Source organism: Peromyscus eremicus, chromosome X, assembly GCF_949786415.1.
Source record: "Peromyscus eremicus chromosome X, PerEre_H2_v1, whole genome shotgun sequence".
NCBI lineage: Eukaryota > Metazoa > Chordata > Mammalia > Rodentia > Cricetidae > Peromyscus > Peromyscus eremicus.
Window position 1 is genome coordinate 108807280 of NC_081439.1, and position 19050 is coordinate 108826329.

At 40.0% G+C, this 19050-nt stretch overlaps 1 protein-coding gene across 1 annotated transcript in view; it reads left to right on the forward strand.

Annotated features, from left to right (window-relative positions):
* Ocrl (OCRL inositol polyphosphate-5-phosphatase) overlaps window positions 1-19050 on the forward strand; it is a 56970-nt gene that overhangs the window by 19519 nt on the left and 18401 nt on the right. Inside the window, exons 6-17 of the mRNA XM_059251445.1 lie at window positions 148-268; window positions 356-517; window positions 1694-1795; window positions 3155-3269; window positions 4796-4912; window positions 5011-5198; window positions 7010-7121; window positions 9927-10036; window positions 11682-11817; window positions 17010-17120; window positions 17719-17884; window positions 18099-18334. Coding sequence (XP_059107428.1) covers window positions 180-268; window positions 356-517; window positions 1694-1795; window positions 3155-3269; window positions 4796-4912; window positions 5011-5198; window positions 7010-7121; window positions 9927-10036; window positions 11682-11817; window positions 17010-17120; window positions 17719-17884; window positions 18099-18334 — 1644 coding nt within the window. The 5' untranslated portion in view covers window positions 148-179. The remainder of the gene's footprint in view (window positions 1-147; window positions 269-355; window positions 518-1693; window positions 1796-3154; window positions 3270-4795; window positions 4913-5010; window positions 5199-7009; window positions 7122-9926; window positions 10037-11681; window positions 11818-17009; window positions 17121-17718; window positions 17885-18098; window positions 18335-19050) is intronic.

Below are 19050 nucleotides of genomic sequence, written 5' to 3' on the forward strand. Positions count from 1 at the left end.
GTTAGTGTGTCAGTGCATACCCCTGGGGTACCCTTCTGTTTAGCAGCATTACTGATGCAGTCATAAGCAAATAAAAGCCTTGCCTCTTCTGGCTATGTTGGAGGGTCTCTGTATCTTCACTTTGACTTTGGATCTTGTGTCCTTCAGGGCTGCTTGGATTTGAGGATAATTTTTCATCTATGAATTTAGATAAAAAAATGAACACACAAAACCACCCCACAGCGATTCATCGGGAACCACCCCCTCCACCTCCTTCAGTGAATAGAATGTAAGTCCTATGTTGTGACATACTTGCCCCCATAAGAGGCTTACATTTTAGCCAATTTTCCTCTTGAATCCCTGCTTGATTTGCTAGGCCTCCACGTGAAAAGGAAGCTTCAAACAAGGAACAGCCCAAGGTGACCAACACCATGCGGAAGCTATTTGTACCAAATACCCAATCTGGGCAGCGAGAGGGTCTCATCAAACATCTCCTTGCAAAGCGAGAAAAAGAATATGTCAACCTCCAGTCTTTCAGGTTTGTCTGTCTTCTACTCACTGAGTCTAAAAATTTAGGTATAACAGTATAAATTTTATTTATAAAAATACTAGCTTCATTAAGAGTCAAAGCACACTAATAAGGTTATGATCATCTGACTCAGGCTCCTGTCTCTGCCAAAACATGTATCTGAAATTCCACAGAAGCTATACTTTCAATTTCCTACCTGCTAATGATACCATGCCCACTAATATTTCTATGCACACTTAGAGGAACAAATCAGACTCACATATAATAGAAAATTGTCCTCTCCCACCTTCTATAAACAAGTATGTGTCCCATCTGGCCTGCTGAATCTTTGTCCAGCCAGTACTGAAATATTAAAGTCCACCATTATTACCATATATTAATTTACTGCTTTGATAAATTAACTAAAGTTTCACCTAGTCCCCTTGATTGGAAGATCTATCCTGAATCCTTTCCTATTAGTTTTCATTTCGCCTTGGCTCATTAACATCCCCTTTTCTGGACCCTGGTATATGTGGTATAAAGGGGAGGTGATGAGGTATAGCATGTATCACCAGTGTGTTACTCATGGGCAGAATAGCCTTTCTAATCCAAGACTCCAGTCCCATCCGCTATCTTAGCATGCATCATTTCCTCGAATTCAATCACAACTGCAGTTCCTCATATTCTACACAATGCTTACATGTGAACAATTAAGACAGTTATATGAGTCATCCCTTCTGCCTTCCCGCTTAGTGTACTATCTACTCATCGAAATTTCCCAAACAGTTGTCCTCATGAGCTTCGAGAAGTAAGTTGGTTTTTTCAGTTTAGCTATAGCTCTTTACAGAGCAGTTGTCCATATTAGACTGTGTCCAGCACAAAGATACCTCCTTCCCATCCTAACCTAAAGCTCTCCCTTAATGAATTTGGATGGACTTCAGTTGAGTGGAAATTTGGCAAAACAGTTAAGTGTGTTTAAAATACAGACCTAGTTCCTTTTTGTTGATTCACTTGATGTAAAATGTAGAGAAAATAAACCCATGCCTTTGTATTCTACGAGCAAAATTTTTTTCTTGTATATCTGGGAAAACACTTTGAAGAGTTATGTTAATCAAGATACCCTTTCATAGAAGTGTTAAAAGCAGTATTATGTTTGTTCATACGTTATCTTTGTTTTCAAATTAATTTTTTGTTGTACTATATTAGATTTTTTGTTGGAACTTGGAATGTGAATGGCCAGTCTCCAGATAGCAGCTTAGAACCTTGGCTGAACTGTGATCCAAATCCTCCTGATATTTACTGCATTGGGTAAAGACCACTTGTGGACCTTCCTTTTCCTATATTTGGTATTAATGTACCATGACTTTGGCCTCTCTCTCATCTTTGTTTGTGTATGTGTTTGTGTATGTAAATGTGTTAACGTGTACATGTGAGCACCAGGTCATTAGGGGATTCCACAATCACTCTCCATCTTACTTTCTTTCCATTTTTTCCTCTTTAACCATTTCGTTCATTTATATAATGAATTTTAGTTGTTTCTAGTCCCTATTACCCTCTCTCTGTCCTGCTGAAACCTTTCTTCCCAACAAGTCTCCCTCCTACATTCATGTCTTCTTTATATACGTGACCCATTGCATTTAGTTGGAGTTTCTCATGTGAGCATAGGTCGGAGGTTATGTACTGGAGCATGAGCAACTTATCAGTGGCTATTCCACCAAAGAAAGTTTCCTTTCCACCAGCAACCATTACCTGCCCATGGCCCCTCCCCTATCCATGATGAAATGTTGATGGGCCCAATCTTGTACAGGTCTTATGCAGATAACCACAGCTGTAATGAGTTCAAGAGGAGCAATGACTATATCATTCAGAAGATGTCCTTTTGCTGTACATGTCCCCATCTTCTGGCTCTTACATTCTTTCCAAACCCTCTTTCACATGTTCCCTGAGCCTTGGAATGTGTGACGTAGCTGTCCCATAGTAGCAGAGCACTCCACCATCACTAGTTCTCAGCACTTTGGCCAGTTATGAGTTCTACATTAACTGCCACCCACTTCTATGATAAAGCCTTATATACCTTTTTCTTTTTTTGAGACAGGGTCTCTCCGCTGAACCAGGGGTTTGCCTAGAGATCCTGCTCTCTCTTTCTCCCCAGTGCGGGGATTGCAGACATATGCCTACACACCCAGCTTTTTTTACATGGATGCTGAGGATTGACCTCAGGTCCTCACACTTGTACAGCAAGCACTTTCCTAACTGAGCCATTTCCCCAGCCTTGATCTTCCTGTTGTTTCTAAAACTTGTTTGGTACAAACTTGATGTAGACTATATGTGAGGGCTAATTTGTGGGTCAAAAGAAAATATGAAACCCATAGGAAACTGCTCATCGTAGAAACAGATGAGATCAGTTCTCACAGTGATTATTCAAAGGTTATAAAAAGAAGTTTCACTACTGTCCCTATGAGATTTTTGATTGTTATTGTTTAGTTTTTGTATAGCCCATGACTATAATGGTGGAGATTCTTTAAAAAAAAAAAACTATGTGTCTTTTATAAAATGTACCTTGCATTCTTTTTTTCCCCTTTACTCTAATGTCTTAGCAAATGGGAAAGGAGGTAGCCAAAAAAATTGTGGGCTGTGTATAGTTCCTGCATCCATTTTTTCCCTCAGATTCCAAGAGCTGGATTTGAGCACAGAAGCCTTTTTCTACTTTGAGTCTGTAAAAGAGCAAGAATGGTCCATGGCTGTGGAAAGGGGTCTGCCTTCAAAGGCCAAGTATAAAAAAGTAAGCTGCACTGGATTCTCCTTTTCAGTTATTCTATTATCTGAACCTCTTCCAAAAGGTTTGTTAAGTAATTGAATTCTTGCCCATGTGAAATACTGGGCTAAGGGGGCCTAATCTACCATAGTTACTTCTGAGGGCAAAAAAAAAGCATAAGTTTTCTGTTAATAATTTTTTATCACTTAGGTAGTTTTTAAAAGAAAACAATGTATTGGTTTTGCATTAATAGTTAAGTCAAAATAATTACATATAAGCTAACTGATCTGTCTGTGTAGTAAAAGTTTAAGATTGTCTTCCAACATGGCCAGAACTAAATGCCTACAAGAAAAGCAGAAAGAAGCTTATGGAGTGCATAAAGTATGCCTTAGATTCAAAACAAGAATAGCAGTATTGTGGGATTTAAACAAATTCTATACTTTTTTGTAGGTCAAGAATAAAGTTGAGGGGCTGGAGAGATGGCTCAGCAGTTAAGAGCACTGGCTGCTCTTCCAGAGGATCTGGGTTCAATTCCCAGCATCCACATGGCAGCTCACAACTGTCTGTAACTCTCAGATCTGACACCCTCACACAGACATACATGCAGGCAAAGCACCAATGCACATAAAATAAAAATAAACAAATAATTTTTTAAAAAAGGTGTGTGCCAGGGTTGGGAATTTAGCTCAGTGGTAGAGCATTTGCCTAGCAAGCACAAGGTCCTCAGCTCTGGAAAAAAAAAGACAAAAGGTGAGTGCCACAACACCCAGCTATTTATTAAAATAATAATAATAATAATAATAATAATAATAATAATAATAAAGTTGACTTGGTCCAATTTGTTGGTCTTTAGAAGATATCTGGAGAGGCATTTAGCTACTAGGAGAGTCGTTTTTCTAATCTCAGAAGGAGTAATCTAATGTTCTTCTATGCTTTTGAACAGTTGGTGTACGTGGCATCAATCGTGAAGATGTTACAGCTCTCTAGCTCAAGCTGAGACTAAAAATACTCAAAATTCAAAGGGTCACTGTTTGTAGATTTAAATATCTGAGACAACTAGAATTTAGAGTCTAGGAAGGAGAAGGGAGAACAAGCTGGGATAATAGCTTGCTCTTTACTGTTTGAACTTTTCATGTGCTCTCAGTAGGCTACAGGGTGACTTAAAAAGAGAGCTAAAACTGGGAATATGACTTAGTGGTAGAGTGCCTGCATAGCATGCTCAAGGTCCTTTATTTGATCTTCAGCACTGACAGAGAGAGAGACGGAGAGAGAGAGACAGACAGAGACAGAGACAGAGAGAGACAGAGACAGAGAGAGACAGAGGGGGGGGACTTATACACTGTCCTCAGGGATTCTGACTTTCATTAGTCAAATCGAGACTAGAGCTTCCACAGAGAACCTTGGTTTCCAAATTATGGGGTCCAATAGGAAATTAGAGGATGCATATCCAGATGTGGACATTAGTAATCACTTTGTGGGTCATTCTAGGAAGGTAGCTATGTAGCGGAGAGTGACGCTCACATTAGCTGTTTGTAACTCCCTGGAACTCATAGGTTCAACTAGTCCGCCTTGTGGGGATGATGCTTCTGATATTTGCCAAAAGAGATCAGTGTCGGTATATCCGTGATATTGCTACAGAAACGGTGGGAACGGGAATCATGGGGAAAATGGTGAGTTACTTCGGCAATTCATTTGATTATTGTTTATGCCTATGTGAAGTTCGATGATACCTTGTGCTGCAAACCTTTATAATTACTTTTGCTAACAGGGAAACAAAGGTGGAGTAGCTGTACGATTTGTATTTCATAACACCACCTTCTGCATTGTCAATTCCCACCTGGCTGCCCATGTGGAAGAATTTGAAAGAAGGAATCAGGATTACAAAGACATCTGTGCAAGAATGAGTTTTGTGGTTCCCAATCAGGCTGTGCCACAACTGAACATCATGAAGCATGAGTAAGTGGCCTCTCTGTGGCCTTTGAGATGTAACAGTGATTAAATAGGGGGAGACGCTATGGAGCTGTGCAGAGGGAGGGGTTACCATTTGGGGATTGGGGCCACAAAGAAGAGAATGTTATTTTGAAATTAGGTTTGGCATTAGGGGGGAAAAAAGTTTTGTAACTTCTAAAATAATGCTGAAGGAATCTGCACATTAGCATCATTTTTAAAAAATGAAATAGAAATGTTCACTGTAAGTGTGATGATAATAAAAGATAAAATGAATAAGCATGGTTTAAAACCCTTTACTTCCCTCCTTTTCTCCCTAGCCAGTCTCTCTCCCCAAAGGAGATTGTCTTGAACATTTGAGTGTAGACCTTTCTAGGGCTGCACTGTCTAGTATGATAGCCAGCATCTGGCTGTTGGCATTTGAAAGTCATTAGTCAAGCTGAGAGGTCTGTAAGCAAAAGCTATATTGGACTTAGAAGATTGCTTGGGGGAAATGTGGGATACCTTAATTTGCAAAATAGTAATCACACATTAATGGTTTGGGTGTATTGGATTAAATAAAAGTTGTTATTTTTACTTTTACATTTTAAGCGCAGCTACTAGAAAAAATGAAAGGATATGGAGGCATGCATCATTTTATTGAACAGTCTCTTTTCGACTTTTCTCCATACATATACAGACACACATACTTGTTGTATGAGAACATAGTGCCCTCTCTATCTTTCCAGCTTTGTGTCTGTAGATCTACATTATTCCTTTTACTGGCTGTGATTATTAAAAACAGGAGTGGCAGTGGCAGTTCTGTGAAGAATGAGGTTTCCTAAGGACGGGAGCAAAAATCCACTGAGGGATGGGTTGGGCAGTGATAGAAAATAATGAGTTGTAAAGACATGAATTGCTCTTTGAAATTCTGAGGGTGATTTGGAAGAAATAGTGGGAGGTGGGAATTGTAGTAAGTCAAGAGATAATTTAGGATTATTAGAATCAGTGGATATTAGGGGAACTAAGGAAAGAATAGGGAAAGATAGTGATACTTGAATGTGTCTGTACTGTCTCAACAGTTAGGATCATATAGAATTCTGTTTGACGGTGACAAAGTCAAGGCCTTGAAATTTATGATCATGAAGTCCCCAGAAATTCCACAAATTGATTTTTTAAGAGTCCAAACTTTCCTGTTGTCTTTGAGAACCTGAGATGACTCAAAAGGGACCCATTTTGATGTGGTAATTTCAGGGTCTTCTCAGCACATCTCAAGTCCTGCTTCTGTGACTGAGGACTAAGGTGCCAGTTTTGCTTCTTTCCTGGAACTTGAACTTCAGATCTTCAACAGATTTAGTCAGGTTGGCTACACTGAAAAGCCAGGCTTAATTTTCCTAGTGGGTTCTGTCAGTCCTTCCCACCCTCCAAATTGTAACAGAGCACCTACAAAACCTCGGGGCTCTGGGAGGCAAAAAGCATTAAGATTCTCCTCGCCTAGAGACCTGGCAGGCAGCCAGACAAAATTTTGAAGCTAATCCAGCAAATAAACTGCATGCTTCTCAGTCCATTAACTCCTTGGCTTCCAAATCCCATATGTATACTGCATTGCCCCGTTTTCACTCCGTTTTAAGTGGCGTGCCTATTTTCCTAGCTATTTTACAATCTATTGTCTTTCTTAGGTGTTAGTAGCACTTGCCCCTAAAGAATTAATTACATCTTTAAACCCCTTGTCAGTGATAAATAGATCCTTATAAGGAGTCTGCCCATTTTCTTCTCTCTGTTCTCCTCTGATTGACTTTAATGTTAATTACTGCTATTCTAATCTATTTCTTGGTCCTCAGTGTTGTCATTTGGTTGGGAGACTTGAACTACAGACTTTGCATGCCTGATGCCAATGAAGTGAAAACTCTTATTAATAAAAATGACCTTCAGAAGCTCTTGAAATTCGACCAGGTAAGTGAAGTTTCAATGGCAGAGATTGTGATAACTATGGGATAGACACATGGTAGGCATGACTTATGCTAGAAAGAGATGGCAAGTTTTACTATCTTGCAAGATATTGTGGCTGGGGATATAGAGATTTGGAGTACCTTGATTAAGTGCTAAGATTCAAGGGACATAATGTTGGTGACAAAAAGCAAATATAAAATTCATTCAGTAAGTCCTTATCAGGCAGAGATTTTAGAGATTTGTGTACATGGGCTACAGAATGGGTGAGGTTAATTGGAGAATACTTCCTAGAGGAAATGGCCTTCTGCTGTGTTGATGTGGTTTAGCAGATGGAATGGGGAAAATTGTTCTATGATTATTTGGCAGACTGAACAACAGTTTGGAGGTAAAAGAGAGAGGGGGGCCCTATGAAAGAGACTGGGAAACTACTAAAAGGAGTTTGTTTGGGATAATAGCATAAGCTATATTCTAATAGGGAATGATTGATAAGTTAGTGTTGACTGGTATTTAGCTGTTGATGTTAAAAACAGTGGAAAGGGCTGGGAAGGTGGCTCAGTAGATAAAAATGTTGGTTGCACAAGCATCAGGACTTGAGTTAGGATCCTCAGCACCCATGTAAAAGCCAGGCACAGTAGCATGTATCTGTAACCCCTGCTCTGAGGGAGATAAGTGTATCCTAAGCGCTTGCTGGCCTACCAGCCTAGTCCAAATAGTAAGCTCCTGGTTCAATGAAAGAGCCCAATCTCAAAATATAAGGTAGAGAAGTGATTGAAGAAAACATCCTGATACCACCCTCAGGCCTCTGCACATTCCCACATGGATGCCAACCCACATATAAACAAGCAAGAAAAACAAAAGTCCTTGTAGGAAAATTACTGATTATGGAGCGATCAGACAAAACCTGATATTCAATAAACCAGTCTCTATGAATAAGCCACTATGTTAGTGTATAAACCTGGTAAATAGTTGAATTTTTATTTTCATACATTTATGTTTTTCTTTTTGAGCTAGAATATCGCTATGAAACCTATCCTAGCATGGAACTAGTTGTATAGCCTAGGGCTGGCCTTGAACTTGTGATCCTCCTGCCTATACCTCCTAAGTGATGGTATTACAGGCATGTGCCAGCACACCTTGATCATAAAACTAATTTTTTTGGAATATAGGTACTGGCCAATAAAAATGAATGCTTCATGTCATTTCATATTTGATTAATATATATTAATCACATACAATCTTTGTGTTTATTGTGATGTATCAGCATGTAGAATCAGAGTATAGTAATCAAATCCAGACTCTGGGATCTGGGGATGTAGCTCAGTGGTAGAACACTTGCATAATCTATGTTAGGCTGTGTGTACAATCTACAGCACCATAAAATCACCCAGGTTATTTGTATGTGACCTCCCCTCATATCCCACCTTCTGATTGTCACTATTCTACATTCAGGTTGACTTTTGGCTTTCATGCCTGAGAGCTGAAATATAACATACGTCTTTCTGTGTCTGGTTTATTTCATTTAACACTAATTATGTCTAGTCCCATCCATTTTGCTGCAAATGATAGTATTTCACTCATTATGGCTGAATAATTTATATATGTGTCATGTTTTCGTTATCTAGTCAGTATTAACAGGCACTTTTCTTGGTTTCTTATATTTGACTATTATAAATAGTGCCACAGTAAACATATGTGTACACATATCTCCTTGGTATGGTGATTTCACTTCCTTTGATTATGTGCCCAGAACATCATGGTACACGAGTGAAAGTAAATGTTTCTTAATGAAGAAAGACAAAGTTTTGACTTGATTCAAATGTCTTTAAATCCTTATGAGAATCGTTTGACCTTTAGACACAGTAAGAATTCAGGTGTTTTGCAGTACAATAGTTTTTATAGTGAGTCTTTCTTAGCTATCTTCCTTTACACTGAGGTTGAATGGCTAATTCGTTTGTATTGCTTCCTCTTTCTTGCCTCCAGAAAGGGTACAGTTGGGATAAATGCTGAGTCGTGTGTAACTTTGGTAAAATATCTGAGTAGGGATAACTTTTACAACAATACATTATAGGGCTAGAGAAATGAGTACTTGCCTTGTAAGCCTGAGGACCTAAATTTGGATCCCAACAGTGCCATAAAAAGCCAAGCATGGTCACATGTACCTGTAACCCTAGCATTAACAGGGGGAGGTGGAGACAGGAGGATCACTATGTGTATGTGTGTTTGAGTATAGGTCAGTGCATGTCTGTGCAGTGCCCATGGAGGCCAGAAGAAGGTTGTGGATCTCTTGGAGCTTAAGTGACAGGTAGTTGTGAGCCATCCAACAAATTTGGGTCCTCTGGAAGAGCAGTGCCTCTTAACCACTGGACCCTCTCTACAGCCCCAACCCACCCGCTTAAAAAAGAAAGAAAGAAAAAATGTTAACTAGTCACTGAAATTGGTTTCAGAAATTATCCTTTCAAGGTTTATGTGGTTTTTTTGTTACAATTATAATTATGCTCGGTTGTGCCTGCCCAGTTCTCAACATTGTGGGATTATTCGGAATTCTTGTTTCCACAATTTTATCCTGGCCACACTTGGCAATAAAATGGCAATGTGCTAATAACAAGTGTTGTCAGAAGGTGAGTTCTGATGCTATGGCAGTGTTGACATTGAATTCAAAAGATAAGCCATCTTATCTGTGTATTTTTCCACAATTGAAAAGGCTGTGGAACTGGATACCTAGAAAGGGAGCAGCGGCAAATCAGCCTGATTATCAGCTCTGTTGATGTGGTGTTACTGTGCTTATGTGGTGTTTCTTTCTATCTGTAGTTAAACATTCAGCGCACACAGAAAAAAGCCTTTGTGGATTTCAATGAAGGGGAAATCAAGTTTATTCCCACTTACAAGTATGATTCTAAAACTGACAGATGGGATTCCAGGTAAAGTGATAAGAACTTTCTCACAGAAAAGGTTAAGGCTTGATCTTTTCTGTGTCCTTTCATGTCCCTCCTGACAGGCTAGGGTTTTTTTTTTTTTTTATAACATTCCATATGCAGAAAGGGAAATCTAATGGCTCAGTGTTATTACAGAAGAGTATTTCAAACTGAGCTTATATTAGGAAAGTATTAATTAGATGTCAGGGCTGGTGACATTTTATGAGCTGCCTCTGGTACCCTGTTTCTGTCACCTCTGCAAACTCGCTTAGATTTTTGCCTTCCTGATCTTACCCTTCTTTCTTACCTAATGCTCTTAGCCCCCTCTCCCAAACTACTTCTCTGCTACTTAACTTTGGATACCAGAAGGTGAGAACAAAGAGTCATAAGCAGTTCTTCTATATAGTCATTCTTGGTCCTGAGAACACATTAGAATCCATTGGTAAGGGCCTGGAAAGATTGCTCAGTAGCTAGAATACTTGGTGCTCTTGCAGAGGACCCAAGTTCAATAACTCCAGCTCCAAGGGATCTGACACCCTCTCCTGGCCTTTATATGTACACATAAATGAAAATTTGAAAATAGGTCTTAAAAATAATTCATTGGTGACCTCTTAGAAATCCTAATGTCTGGACCCACACCTGCTGTTGTTGGAAAAAAGAGAACTACTCCTTGGAGTCCCTTTGATTTCTTCATTTCCCAAGCAGAGTAGCCCTGTTGGTAAATCTTTAAGCTTGTCCCCTACATACCGTTTCTTTCTTTTTTCTAGTTTCCTGGGTAGCTCAGAATCTTGAAAGACAAAAGAATCCATGGGCATACTCATCTGCTTTAGACTCTGTGAGCCTTGGATGAGATTCTAGGTGTCGGGGGAAGGGCCAGTGTTTCTAAGGAGCCACTCAGCAATTGAAAAGGGACACCAAGGGACCTCTTTCACTTTGCTTGGTGTCTGCCACTTAAGAGCCAGCTCCAGAGCCACTGATCAGGAATATTTGAGTCCCCTACTAGATCAAGTGTACAAGGCATTTCTTATTTTAATGAACGATGAATAATTTTTTCTTGCCCTGGGTATTCTATAGACTGTTCTGCTCTCAGGCTTGCATGCACGCATGTTAGTTCATCTCTATCAAAGAAGCTAGATGTGTCCATAAAAGTCCAGGCTTAGAAGAGAAAGCTCTACTCTTCTCCAGAGATTAAACCCAGTCTAGGAATAGAGGATGGCAGTTTTCCACATGAGTAGTTGTCTATTATGAAGCACCATTGCAGTCAGGTGGAGCAAAGGAAGAGTAAATATTCAGAATGGAACCCTGACCTGAGAAGACTATTTTAAGAAGGTGCTATTCTATCTTCCTCTGTGGTGACATTGTTTAAGATGCAGACCTAAATTTAGGAAAACCATCCATCCATTAGTTGATACGAGGCACATGCTTTGTACTGGGCAGTAGCGCTAGGAGTTCAGTGGCTTACAAGCAGACACAGGCCATTCTCAGGACTTGCAATGTAGAGAAGAAGATGATAGGGGTCCTCCGGGAAGGAGAAGTATGTGGTTCACTGGAAGCATATAACAAAAGAGGCCTAATGTGATTTCTAAACCAATGTGTGTTACTACAGTCTAGTGTGGTATGTTCTGTGTGTGACTCATTCTTTTATTTACAGTGGGAAATGCCGAGTTCCAGCCTGGTGTGACCGAATTCTTTGGAGAGGAATAAATATTAATCAACTTCATTACCGGAGTCACATGGAACTCAAAACTAGTGACCACAAGCCTGTTAGCGCCCTGTTCCACATTGGGGTAAATAGTTGATTGCTCATTCATTTCCATATTAAGTAGCTATTTCCAGAGCATTATGTAGATACAGAGTGAATTCATAATCCAGCATGCCATAAACGTTCTCTAAACAAATAGTTATTTGCAGGGTTGAGTGGTTAACACCCACCTCAGCCCTCCCAAATGCTATCCTTAGTTCTCTTTGTGGTCCAGACTTTTTACTGATGTACAGGTATTTTATGCCACGTAGGCACAGACTGACCAGAATAGGACCAGATCTACTTATTAAAGAGAGAGAGAGAGTCCTATCCACTACAGTGGCATCTTCCTCTCAAACAGCTTAGATATTATGTTGTTTTGTACTTGGTTGCATCTTAGGCTGAATTTATAGCCAGTTATTGAATGTTTTGCCTCTATTGTGATTGCATTTTCCCATTTTTAGCTGTGTTATGAGTGTGCAAATTATCTCATAGGCTTGCTGATTTGTGTTTTGACTATTTCTTGTGGATTTTCCACATCTGTGGTTTTGTAACCTGTCAGGATATAATTAGTGTGATTCTCATTAGGATGAATTGGGTAGTCTACTACTTGGTTTTGCATTCCAGGTCAACCACTTTGTAATTGTGGAGACTGTGGACAATTTATTTAACATCCTTCTGTGTCAGTCTACTCTACGAAGTAGGCTGGTAATGGGACCTCCTCGTAAGAATTAATGAGTTCAAGCATGCGAAGGGCATAGTGGGACAGGTTACTTTTGTTTATGTCAGTTTCAGGAACTGCTGACATAGGTGTTACCCAGGTGTTTTATGGTTACTCTTATCCTGAGTCCTCTTTTTTTAAATTCTTTACTTGTCTTTATTTTATGTAGGTTGGCATTTGGCCTGCATGTATGTCCATGTGAGGGTGTCGGATCCCCTGGAACTGGAGTTACAGACAGTTGTGAGCTGTTATGTGGGTGCTGGGAATTGAACCAGGGTCTTCTGAAAGAGCAGCCAATTTTCCTGACCACTGAGCCATCTTTCCACCCCCACCTTCATCCCCTAGTCCTCTTTTAAAGAAGAGTGACTTTAGGGCATTTCCTTGAGAAACAAAATTAGTTCTTGGTCTTAAAGTATATTTACAATTTTTCAAGACAACCAACAACTTTATTTTTTTATCCATTTTTGGGTTGCAGTTGTTGTTTTTGTTTCTTATTACATTTTTAGTGGGGAGGCACATGCTGTGTGATGTATAAAGGTCAGGTGACAATTTGCTAGGAGTTGGTTCTCTCTTTCCAGTGTGCATAGCTGTTTTTCATGTGATGCTAGGAATCAAACACAGGGATTTGTGCCTTCTAAACATGTGCCTTCTAAACACATGCCAGATCACTGAGCTGTGCTCACTCCCACCCCTTCCCCCTCCGACTCCCACATACAGCAGCTAGTAGCATCTGTGTGCTAGAAATGGTGTTAGGTAATTTGTGCACGTCGGTTACTTACCACAACAGTGCTCACATAAATATTTCCCATTTTACAGATGAGCAGCTAAAAACCCAGGGAGCTTAAAAACGACTTCCTTGAGATTATTCAATTAGAAGGAGAACTAAGATTCAAATCTTAAGTCTGCGTAACTCCTACATCTGTGGTCTTTCCACTACCCCCACAGTGCTTTAATAGTTCTAATGTACTGATTCAATGGGCCTTCAGAAGCTACCCCATCAGAATCCAGTTTGTACTTCCAGGACATCCTCTTTTCTGCATTTGAATCTCCCTAATCTGTTTAAGGAAGGCATCACTTCTTAAATAAATTTTTGCTGTGTTTGCCTTTAGAACCTTGGAATATTTTTCATACTACACATCACTGCTAGACTCCCACTTAGATATTTTTTAAATTTACAAGGCTTCTTTATATGTCTGTATATCTTTAATAGAGTTCTCTGTTTCTGATTTTAAAATGATACGGCAATTTAAATGAGTTCTTTGTGGGGCTGGCAAGGTGGCTGAGTAGGTAAAGGCACCGTCACCAGGCCTGATGACTTGAGTTTGATCCCACAGTGAAAAGAGAATCAGCCAACTTCTGGAAGTAGTCCTCTGACCTCCACATGTGTGTCATGGCACATGCTCACACACACACACACACGAAACACACAAATAAAAAAATTAAAATTGCATTTTCTTTAAAATAGAGATCTAAGCAGAAATTACATAGAAGGCTGAGATTCTTTAGTAACTGTCATCTCCCACTTGAGACTTCCCCTAAATCCCTACTTCCTAGCCAGGCCAACACCACTTAGGAGTATTTGTCTTTCTAGATGTGTGTCATCATTGGCACTTTCTGTGATGATGGAAATGTCCTGTATCCATGCTAGGCTTCAGTATATGTCTTTCTGCTTAATAGTGTGTATGTGTGTGTATTATAAGTGGTCTCATACTATGTGCTGATCTGAAATATGCTTGCGGTATATAGTATTATCTCTCTCTGAGTCATTATGATTTTCCTTTTATACTGAATTCCTAATTTGCTGGGAATTTCCTCTTCTGAAATTAATGTATCACGTGGTAAAATTTTCCCCACCACCCTCCATTACCCTAATGGACTATTAAGTAGTATTAATCCACTGAGAAAAGGCTTGCTTTTATTGAGTAACTACTTCATACTTTAGAGCCTTGGGCTAGCTATGATTAGAGGCTTTAAAAACTACATTACACATTGGTGCACCACCACTGGCACCAGTGACTCGTAACAAAGCAGCCAACTGTTCTGTTGTCAGTTAATTTCTAGAGTTAATTTCTAGAGACTTGCTGTGGGCTGTCTGTCATGAAGCTCTTTTGAGACAATGTTCCACCCTGCACTGGGTTCTGTGATCTGTTGCATTGGCTCTCGGACTTCAGTGGAAATACCCATTTCCTAGAGAACTTTTTAAAGAGAAAAAAGGATGAACCCATGAACCCCACACCTCAAGATTGTGATTAATAGGCCTGGATACCTGTGATTTCAAACCTCAGCCAAGTTGAGGCTGTTGCTTACCTCGTCTTTCTGGAAGGATCCACATGGTAGTCTAGATCTTGCCAATGAGCCAGTTAGGTGAACTGCTCAACTCTCAGAATATTCCTTACTTCTATGGCCTTAAAGTTCTGAAAATGTTACAAAATTTTGTAAGAATTTAAGATTCATCTTAACCTAATGCTTACATACTGTGGGGCTTAAGTGATCAATCTCAGTTCTCTAAGTTATGGGTCCAATGTGTTTTGTTTTTTTTTTAATTAAGAAAAGTTTTTTATTCATTTTACATACCAATCAAAGATTCCCCTCTTCCCTTCTCTCGCCCCTCCAGCCTCCCCCTCCCAATCCACCCCCCATTCCCTCCTACAAGAAGGTAAGGCCTCCCATGGGGAGGTACACTTAGTAGAGAGGCAGGTTCAAGCCCCTCCTCCTCCCTCAAGGCTGTGCGAGGTGTCCCATCATAGGTAGTGGGCTCCAAAAAGCCTGCTCATGCACGAGGGATGGATTTTGATCCTACTACCAGGGCCTCTTAAGCAAATCAAGCTACACAACTGTCTTGCTATGCAGAGGGTCTAGTCCAGTCCCACACAGGCTCCACTGCTGTTGATCTAAATTAAGAGGGACACATGGATTGTCCTGGGAAGGGGAAATAGATGAGATCTCCATGAGCAAACTGGGGATGAGGGGTGGGCAATGGAGGGTAGGGGATGGGGGATGAGAACCTAAGGGAATGGGATGGTGGAGCTGGAACAGGGATGGAGTGGAAGAGCAATGAAAGAGATACCATGATAGAGGGAGACATCATGAGGTTAGGGAGAAACCTGGTGCTACGGAAGTTCCCAGGAATCCACAAGGATGACCCCAGCTTAGACTACTAGCAATAGTGGAGAAGGTGCCTGAACTGGCTTACCCCAGTAATCAGATTGGTGAATACCCTAACTGTCATCATAGAGCCTTTCTCTGGTAACTGATGGAAGCAGATGCAGAGATCTACAGTCAAACACCAGTCCAAGCTCCAATGTGTTTTAAAAAATAATCCCCTGGTCTGTTTAGCTCAGCTGTTTTCCACATCTGCCTCAGAACCTTTGCTGTATACATGAATCATTTTTAACATGGATTTTTGTGAAATCTTATACTTGATATAAAAAGGAAACTGATGCCTCAAACATAACAATGATATGTTACATTACTTATGCTAAATGGTAACATTAGTTTACATGAAGTTTTAATAATTTTTAAAAATACAGCTATAACAGGAAGTTGGAAGTGCTGTGTCACCTAGAAACTTTCTTGACCCATTAGTCCAAATGACTTGTCTGTTGTCATGGTTTTATGCCAGGACATTTTGTGGTGGCCTTTTTCTAAAATGGTCACTGGCTCCATTTACTAACACTATACCTTTCCTGGTATCTAATCTGAGCAATTATCTGATTCCTACCAATGTGCATAGCAACTAATGGATTTAAATGCTTTGATCATATCTTCTACAGTTTCACTACTTTATGCTTGTTAAAAATAGCAGAGGATGCATTTTAGCACTGTCATTTTACACACTGCAAGAAATCATTTTTACTACAATTATCTCATTTTCTCCACTGTCAGATGATTAATAATGGAGCAAAGAAAAATCCTTCCCAGATATATACTGTTATCAAGCATCTTAGATATTGTACTTTTCCAGAAATTTAGCCAATTGACTTTCTTTTCCATAAAGTGTATTTTTAATAATGCTTATTATTTTAGTTTGTTTTAGTGGCTTTTAAAATTTATTAGAGGGGCTGGAGAGATGGCTCAGAGGTTAAGAGCACTGCTTGTTCTTCCAAAGGTCCTGAGTTCAATCCCCAGCAACCACATGGTGGCTCACAACCATCTGTAATGAGATCTGGTGCCCTCTTCTGGCTTGCAGGGATATGTGCAGACAGAACACTGTAGACATAATAAATAAATAAATCTTTAAAAAAAATAAAATAAAATAAAATAAATAAATAAATAAAATTTATTAGAGACTCTTAAAGATAGAAAGGTTGAGATTACCTAAAACTAATAAAAATCTATTTCCTTTGAGGTTAAAGTTATGGATAAAGCAGGATATTGAAGTTTTTGAGGATGTTGATTATACTACAATTTAGTTTAAAGGTATTCCCATAATGCCCAGTTTGAAATTATTAGATACTCTCTGATGGAGCTGAGCTGGGAGCCTGTGGAACTGAGAATGGTGCCTTCTTTCCCGTTAGGTGAAAGTTGTGGATGAACGGAGGTATCGGAAGGTCTTTGAAGATATCGTACGCATTATGGACAGAATGGAAAATGACTTCCTTCCTTCATTAGAACTTAGCAGGAGAGAGGTGAGCAGAGCTACACAGCTTCCTGTTTGCTGTCCATTTTTAGTTAACACAAAGGAAAGTGTGTCACTTGAAGGTGCATCAAGGTTAACATCTCCACTGGTGGCAGACTGTCTGTTCCGGTGTCAGCTTTGCAGTTTGGTAGGTGGAGGAGCACATGAAGTGTCTTACCCTCTCAGAGGTACAGCTCCCTTTTCTGGACACAAGTTAATACATGATGAGCTCTTAAAACAGCACCTCCCAGCTCGGAAGCCCTCATATTGGTTACTCTTGTTTGGCGCTCAGTTCATGTCATGTGTCTGAGAGAACAGAGCCTAGTCACAGAATTGGCATGCTGGACCTCGATCATTTCATCTCAGGATCCCTGGAACAATCGGAGTAGCCTTGAACAAGGTCAAAAGTTACCTAACACCTTCTCTGCTGGTGTTAGCTAAATAATGTATGAAAGCCAGTGCTAGGAAGTTGTCTTGGTCTGTGAATACATGTGGTGGTTACACATCTGATTAATAATTACCTTATTCTTGATTCATATTGTCTATGAATAATCCAACTTACTTCCCCTACTAGTGATGCATGGTTGTGTCTGTCTGTTATTCCCCAGTTTATGTTTGAGAATGTGAAGTTTCGGCAGCTGCAAAAGGAGAAGTTCCAGATCAGCAACAATGGACAGGTTCCCTGCCATTTTTCTTTCATCCCTAAACTTAATGACAGCCAATACTGCAAGCCATGGCTTCGAGCTGAACCTTTTGAGGGCTACTTGGAGCCAAGTGAGTTTTCCCTTTACCATTGCCTCTGCTTGCCGCCACCTTGGCTTAACTTCTAGTTCTCTAACCACCTGACTCTCACTCCGCTGTCTTTATATTAGTGATAGCTCTTTGTGTCCCATCTCTCCCCTGTGGCTGTTTGGTTTTGGTTTTTTGAGGCCAGTCGATTTTCCATTGGGAAGCTCTGTGCTACAATGCACCATCTCTTTCATTTCAGATGAGACAGTGGACATTTCCCTTGATGTATACGTCAGCAAAGACTCTGTAACCATCCTGAACTCTGGTGAAGATAAGATTGAGGATATTCTCGTCCTTCATCTGGATCGCGGCAAAGATTACTTCTTAACCATCAGTGGGAATTACCTCCCAAGTTGCTTTGGTACATCCTTAGAGGCTTTGTGTCGAATGAAAAGGCCAATCCGAGAAGTTCCTGTCACCAAACTCATAGACTTGGTGAGAAGTGCCCTAAAACATAAACCATCTTCACATTTAATTTGCACATTTTGTCCCCATTATTTCTGTGCCTTCTCTTTCCTTCTGGGATCAGGGGAACTGGCAAATGATACAGAAGAATGTCACTTTATCTTAGCACTACTTTAATTCAATTAAGCTGGAAAAGGAAGAGAGGAGGCTAATGTGTCGTTAACTCTTGTTGCGACTATAGTAGATAATATATTCTACTTCTAAAATAAGATTAAAGGCTCTCGCAAAGCTCTAATGCTTGTTAAGCTCGTCACACTCTTTCACATAAATTGGCGTGTATGCTAGGTGTGGAAGCGCACCATGCAGTATTATCCTTATTACGCTTACAAGAAAATTGAGGCCCAGAGGCATTCAGTTGCCCATAGTCCAATAAGTTAGTGACAGATCTACCACCCAGATTTTCTGACTTCCCCTCCAGTATCCCTCCCTACAGTATATCAAATCAAACTTTGCTGCTGATGAGAACACACGCTGTTAGGGAAACTTACAGAACTTGCATCAGAGTCCCTAGGGGTGCTTACTACAAGTAGAGGTCTCTATCCCCATCCACCATTGGTAACAGACTCTTCAAATATGGAGCCTATGAATCTACATTTTACTAACATTCCAGAAGCTTTTTTCTTTGGTAGCCCAGGCTGGACTTGAATTTCCTGTTCAACTTAGAGTGACTTTAAACTTCTGGTCTT